The sequence below is a fragment of the Natator depressus genome, chromosome 7 (genome assembly GCF_965152275.1).
Source record: "Natator depressus isolate rNatDep1 chromosome 7, rNatDep2.hap1, whole genome shotgun sequence".
Classification (NCBI taxonomy): domain Eukaryota; kingdom Metazoa; phylum Chordata; order Testudines; family Cheloniidae; genus Natator; species Natator depressus.
Window position 1 is genome coordinate 120,270,653 of NC_134240.1, and position 7,396 is coordinate 120,278,048.

General features: G+C 49.2%; 1 protein-coding gene across 2 annotated transcripts in view; it reads right to left on the reverse strand.

Annotated features, from left to right (window-relative positions):
• Nucleotides 1–3,219, reverse strand: part of SUFU (SUFU negative regulator of hedgehog signaling) — a 118,089-nt gene extending 114,870 nt beyond the window's left edge. For both annotated transcript variants that reach the window (XM_074959462.1, XM_074959461.1), the window contains exon 1: nucleotides 3,062–3,219. In XM_074959462.1, coding sequence (XP_074815563.1) covers nucleotides 3,062–3,219 — 158 coding nt within the window. The remainder of the gene's footprint in view (nucleotides 1–3,061) is intronic.
• Between the last annotated feature and the right edge of the window lie 4,177 nt (nucleotides 3,220–7,396).

The following is a 7,396-nucleotide window of genomic DNA, read 5'->3' on the forward strand; positions in this document are numbered from 1 at the left end:
TAAGGTTAGCCTGAGGGAGAAACTGTACTTCCATGAAGAATTCCCTGTTGACCAATGTTAAAACTTCCTGGGCTTCTGTCATGGAGAAAGACCTGACCAAGTATTCAGCTAGAACATTGGTTCTCAACTTATTTACCGTTGTAGGCCCCAATGTGTTACGTGGGCCACTTCCAATACCACCTATATGGACCTGAGGATGTCAAGTAGGCCGCAGCTCTGTGATGATTGGGCTGCAAGTGGCCCGCTAGTGGCCGTTGAGAACCACTGAGCTAGAGCCTCCTAAGAGATGATTAGTGAAAGGAGGTAACATGATACAGCCATTAGAAAAGGAACTACCAGGTAATATAGCACTACTAGAAAAATGCCTTGAAACTATAAAATATGGCAGGAAACAGACTGGTGAAAGAGTGAAGATGAAACAGTCACCCTCGATTCTACAAACTTCGAGCACTTTTCTATTAAAGCAAGGAACACAACTAACAATGCTGCTCTATTGCTTTCAATTTTATGTCCTGGAGGCATTTTACTTCAGAAGTATTTAACCACTTCTCTTAATAAGAGTAATCATCTGAAGATTACATAGAAGAAATTTCCACTCACATAGGCACAGGAGTGCTTCCAAAAGCTATCTGAATTAATTCCCAAAAATACACAAATGAAACAGGTTAAAAGGACACGCCTGTTGCATGAAGTATTTTTCATCCCTCAGTTTTTTCCCCTCAAGGAGGTATGCATGTCACTTGGTTTTGCTGCATGTTTACATAGATACTTCCCTTGCAAGCCAGAAAACTCTTTAAACACTGCAATACCGTTCAAAAATCGTAACTTTTTTTTTTTTAAAGAGACTGATTAGGTATAATTAAAAACTGATTAGCTTTGCAATATTATTCCTGAGGCACTGAGCTATTTCCTCTTTTAATCGAAAACAGTGATACTCAGACCTCAGTGGTTCAGGAGCTAAGTTAGTGATCAACATTACCCAAAAGAACCACAGTACTGTGAATTCATTGTTCCATTTACTATTAAATCTTATTTTTATATAGTAAATGAAAATTATTCTCACAGAAAAACTGACCAAATAATATTTTATCAACTACAATTGGTTAACATAGCAAAAGCATCCTGATTTATTAATATTTTAGGCTGCTTAATAATTAAATCACACAGTGTTTTAATGTCATGTGCACATTAAAGAGCCACTTGCCGCTCATGAGCCTCAGTCTGACTATCACTGATCTAGCTTGCAGCCCAGAGGGATGAGGGTAGAAGACAACATAGGCATGAGTGAACAACAGAAGTGAATTCAGCAAAGTTTTCACAAATGTTTAAAGACTCCGAAAGACAAGTCACATCTCCCCTTCATTATATTATGTCTACACTAGCCCTTGTGCTAAAATCTCCTCTGGGAGGCAACTCTGGTGTGTATACATTGCACCACCGGTGCTCTGTTGGTGCTAGAGGAACTCCCATTGTTATGATGACCACCGATTACACTGCACTGGTAAGAAGAAAAGGAGCACTTGTGGCACCTTACCGAGTAACAATGGTGATAAATGTTAGAGCCAAGGCCTCAGATCTGACAACAGAAAAGCAACAGTATCATCCCTGCCACTAGCTCCTTTCCCTGGATCTAGGAGGTGAGTGCACACAGATCTCAACCAATCAGCACCTTGGGAAACGTTCAGTGCTATTTATTCCTAAAAACCAAAGAGGGCTTCATCATCATCACCACCACAAACCAAAATCTACCTTTGTCTCACACAAATCTTGTGTCATTCCAGTTGACATTGGCATAACAGAAGAGAAACGCTGACTCCTAAACAGAAAAGACTGGAAATTCTTGTTGCACTTGAACACTTAAAGGAAGGCATCTAAATCTATACTGCTGTAACTGTGGCGACCGGATCTGCCCACTTAGTTAGGTACCAAACTTGGAAAGTGTTAGCCTGCACTCAGACTGAAAAGAAAAAAAACCAACCAACCATTTTTATTCCAAGCTTCCTCAGATATTCAGCAACAGTTTATTTTAGATCTACATCCCAGATTTGGATTAGCAGCCAATAAACCTAAGAGAATCAGACTCTCTCCTCCAAAAAGCACTAGTCTGGATTCTAACAAGAGCAATGCATCTTTGCTAGGATACCAGTTACTTCCTGGTTTGGTCAGAGATGGGTACAGGAAGAACCGCTTTTCTATTTCTGCCTACCCAGAAGCAGCCCTGACAAAATTAAAGGGAAAAATGCCAGAATGAAAAAGTTTAGTTAAGGCTCGCTGCAAAGCACCAGAAAAAATTCTGTAGGGAAAAATCCTAAGCCTGCACTGGCCAGGATGATCCACTACAGAGCTCCAAAATAGGGTCTGTGGACCTCCAGCTGTCCACAGAGAGGGGACAGGTTTCAGAGTAGCAGCTGTGTTAGTCTGTATTTGCAAAAAGAAAAGGAGGACTTGTGACACCTTACAGACTAACCAATTTATTTGAGCATAAACTTTCATGAGCTACAGCTCACTTCATCGGATGCATGCAGTGGGGAGATTTATATACATAGAGAACGTGAAACAATGGGTGTTACCATACACGCTGTAAGGAGAGAGTGCCTGGGGCTGGCTCTCCTTGATGCCAAGTGAGAGCAGATTAAAATGAAGAGCAAGAGTGGATCACAAAATTAACTCCCCTCAGAACAATGCACACCCCCCCCCACGACCCACCCCCGCATCCTCTCTCACAGACCCAGCCAACTCTCCCCACTCAGGGAGCCTCCCCCGGCCGAACATCTCCCTTTCCCCCTCAGGGAGCCCCCCATTCAAGGCCCCTCGATGGCCCAGGCCCCCCACTCACCCAGGGCCCCTCCATCCCACCCACCCCCACAGGATCTCCCCCGTCCCAGCCCCCCAACCAGGATCCCCCCTTCAGGGAGCCCAGCCCCCCCACTCAAGATCCTCCCCCATCCCAGCCCCCCAACCAGGACGTTCCCCCCACGCTCAGGGAGCCCCCCCCCGCGCAGGACCCCGCCCCCGCGCTCAGGGAGCCCCCCCCCGCGCTCAGGACCCCCCCGGCTCTCACCAGTACTTGAGGATGGCGGTGACCTGCAGCGGGTTGGGCTGCTCGGGATAGAGGCGGCGGCACTCGCCGTAGATGCCGTGCAGCCCCGGGGGGAAGAGCGGGGGGAAGGAGCCGGCCCCGGCCCCCGGGGGGGCCCCACCAGGCCGCGCGCCCTCCATGGGGCCGCCGCTCCGAGCGGGACGGGCGGGGAGGGCCCTGCGCCGCGCTCGGGGATACGGGGGTGGGGACCGGCCCAGGCGGCTGCTCCCGGCTCCGGCTCGCCACACGCCCGGCCCAGGCAGCTCCGTCCACCGGCGACTCCCGAGGAGGAGGCGGCTTCCAGGCGGGCCCCGTCCTCCGCGCGTTGACTGGCGGGCGGCTCCGCCAATCGCAGCGCCGGAGGCCAGGCCTCCTGGCCCAGCCCGGCCCCACCCGCTGCTGCGGCGGAGGGAGGCGCGTGCGCGACCCCTAGCGGCGGCGGCCTGCGGCTGCAGCAGCGGGAGCGGGAGAGCGAGGCCCTCTAGGGGAGGCGGGGCTATGGGGCAAACAAGGGGAGGTGGGGAACTATGGGGCCTTGTGGGGAGGTGGGAGCTATAGGGGCCGCTCTAGGGGCCCTGTGGCTGAGGAGGGGAGTGATGGGGGTCCTATGGAGACGAATAGTGGAGGAGAGAAGTTATGAAGGTCCTATGGGGGGAGGAGAATGGGGGCCCTATAGGGCAGAATAGGAGCCATGAGGACCCTGTGGAGGGGACACTGGGGCCCTATAGAGGAGGAGGAGAGGTGTGAGTGCCCTATGGGGGTGATTAGGAAGGAGGGGAAGAATGTGAGTAGAGGAGGGGGGAAGCTATAGGGACCATTTGGGAAGAGGAATGGACCCTAAGATTGGAAAACGCCCTAAGGCTGGTAATAGGGCCCCTGGGAGGCTAGTGAGGTTCTAGGCAATACTGGTGCCTACTAGACTCCGAGCACAACTAAGAGGCTGTATTAAGGCTATGGGAGACCAACTCATGGTTTTCAGTGGTGGCCCATTCTTCCCCCTAATCCCACATGGTGGCCTACACTAGCTGCAGCTGGGCAGTTTGTGACACACACCCTCTTCTTTTGCCATGGACATTCAGAGTGGGAGGAAGATACCCTCTGATCCCTGATCAGGTGTTAATCTGGGTGTCTGCTACAGAGTAGCATAGGCAAAAGTTTCATCTCTGCTACCCATAGCCCAAGGGTCCTAAGTGAAGCTACATGGCATCCTACACATCCTCCTCCTCCCCTATTCTCCCTCATAGAACCCCATTCTTTTCCCAAAGGGCCCAAATAGCTCCCCTCCTCCCCTCTTGGGGTCCCATTGCATTCTGATATCAGAGGCTGCATCTCTGTATTAAAGTTGAGGGCAGTTACAAACTGCTTCTGGAACACTGCCCAGTGTGTAACAAGTTGGTAACTCTTGCCATAGATGACCTGAGGCAGGGTCTCTCTGAGAACCTCCCTCCCTGCTGTCAGAACTCACTTGCTAATTGACACATCCATAGAGATTATTGCCCCTCAGAGAAGTTGAAGACTCCCAGACTGCTGCACTAGGCAGCACAGTTTGCGGAGGAGGTGAGCGGCCCTCAATGGTGAAAGAACAGGTTAAGGTCTATTTAGAAAAGCTGGACATGCACAAGTCCATGGGTCCAGATCTAATGCATCCAAGGGTGCTGAGGGAGTTAGCTGATGTGATTGCAGAGGCATTGGCCATTATCTTTAAAAATTCATGGTGATTGGAGGAGGTCCCGGATGAATGGAAAAAGGCAAATATAGTGCCCATATTTTAAAAAGGGAAGAAAGAGAACCCAGGGAACTACAGACCAGTCAGACTCACTTTAGTCCCCAGCAAAATCATGGAGCAGGTCCTCAAGGAATTTGAAGCACTTGGAGGAGAGGAAGGTGATCAGGAACAGTCATCATGGATTCACCAAGGGCAAGTTATGCCTGACCAACCTATCTATGATGAGATAACTGGCTCTGTGGATATGGGGAAAGTGGTGGATGTGATATATCTTGACTTTAGCAAAGCTTTTGATACGGTCCCCCACAGTATTCTTGCCAGCAAGTTAAAGAAGTATGTATTGGATGAATGGACTATAAAGTGGATAGAAAGCTGGCTAGCTTGTTGGGCTCAAGGGGTAGTGATCAACAGCTCGATGTCTAGTTGGCAGCAGGTATCAAGCAGAGTGCCCCAGGGGTGGGTCCTGGGGCCGGTTTTGTTCAATATCTTTATTAATGATCTGGATGATGGGATGAATTGCACCCTCAGCAAGTTCGCAGATGACACTAAGCTGGGGGGAGAGGTAGATACGTTGGAAGATATGGATAGGTCCAGAGTGACCTAGACAAATTGGAGTATTGTGCCAAAAGGAATCTGATGAGGTTCAACAAGGACAAGGGCAAAGTCCTGCACTTAGGAAGGAAAAATCCCATGCACCGCTACAGGCTGGGGACTGACTGGCTAAGCAGCAGTTCTGCAGAAAAGGACCTGGGGATTACAGTGGATGAGAAGCTGGATATGAGTCAGCAGTGTGCCCTTGTTGCCAAGAAGGCTAACAGCATATGGGGCTGTATTAGTAGAAGCATTGCCAGCAGATTGAGGGAAGTGATTATTCCCCTCTATTCAGCACTGGTGAGGCCACATCTGGCATATTCCGTCCAGTTTTGGTCTCCCCACTACAGAAGGGATGTGGACAAATTAGGGAGAGTCCAGTGGAAGGCAATGAAAATTATTAGGGGGCTGGGGCACATGACTTACAAGGAGAGGCTGAGGGAACTGAGGTTATTTAGTCTGCAGAAGAGAAGAGTGAGGGGGGGATTTGATAGCAGTCTTCAACTACCTGAAGGGGGGTTCCAAAGGGGATGGAGCTCGGGCTGTTCTCAAAAAGAAAAGGAGTACTTGTGGCACCTTAGAGACTAACCAATTTATTTGAGCATAAGCTTTCGTGAGCTACAGCTCACTTCATAGGATGTAGCTCACGAAAGCTTATGCTCAAATAAATTGGTTAGTCTCTAAGGTGCCACAAGTACTCCTTTTTGCGAATACAGACTAACACGGCTGTTACTCTGAAACCGGCTGTTCTCAGTGGTGACAGATAACAGAAGAAGAAACAATGGTCTCAAGTTGCAGTGGGGGAGGTCTAGGTTGGATATTAGGAAACACTATTTCACTAGGAGGGTGGTGAAGCACTGGACTGGGTTCCCTAGGGAGGATTTGGATTGATTTGGAATCTCCATCCTTAGAGGTTTTTAAGGCCCGGCTTGACAAAGCCCTGGCTGGGATGATTTAGTTAGGCTTGAACCTGCTTTGAGCAGGGAGTGGGACTAGATGACCACCTGAGGTCCCTTCCAACCCTGATCTTCTGTGATTCTAAGAACAGCTCAGTCAGGGTGGATAGTATTAGAACACCAGCAGCCTCGGCAGCAGAGGATTTTTTCTTAAACCCCTGCCTGCACCCCCAACTTCTCCCATGTCTCGCTCTTATGCCGAGCAAATACAAACAGGTTGTAGGTGTTCAAGATTGGGAACAGAACCCAGGAATCTTATTGTCACTTAGCAACCTTTATGGTTTTTGTTGTTTTAGAATTTCCCACCTTTAATTACATTGCTCCTCTTTTTCCTTTGTATAATTAAATCAGACACATTTTAAACCGTGATTTATCGACAGTCTAACCAAGACTTTTGCCTGCATACAACACACAGTGAAGGACCGGTCTACACTAGAAATTGGAACCAGGGCCCCGATCCTGCAAAGTCTTGTGCATGTGCTTAAGTTTATACACTGTGAATGGTCCCAAAAGTAGGGCTCTACCAAATTCATGGCCATGAAAAACGCATCACGGACTCTGAAATCTGGTCTTTTGTGTGCTTTTACCCTACACGACACAGATTTCACAGGGGAGACCAGGGTTTCCAAAACTGGGGTCCTGACCCAAAAGGGAGTTGCGGGGGATGGGGAGGGTCACCAGGTTATTTTAGGGGGAGTTGCAGTGTTGCCACCCTTCTGCACTGCCTTCAGAGCTGGGTGCCGGGCCAACAGCCATCACTTTTCGGCCGCCCAGCTCTGAAGACAGCGCTCTGCCCGCAGCAGTGCAGAAGTAAGGGTGACAATACCAGACCAGGCCATCCTTACTTCTGCACTGCTGCTGGAGGTGGCTCTGCCTTCAGAGCTGGGCTTCTGGCCTGCAACTGCTGCTCTCCAAGCAGTTAATTTTTTTGAGTTAATCATGTGAGTTAACTGCCATTAATCAACCGCTGTAATTATTAGCAAATAAAAACAGTTGCTAAGAGATTAGAAAATGATCCTATCAAGCCCTGACTAAGGCTACGTC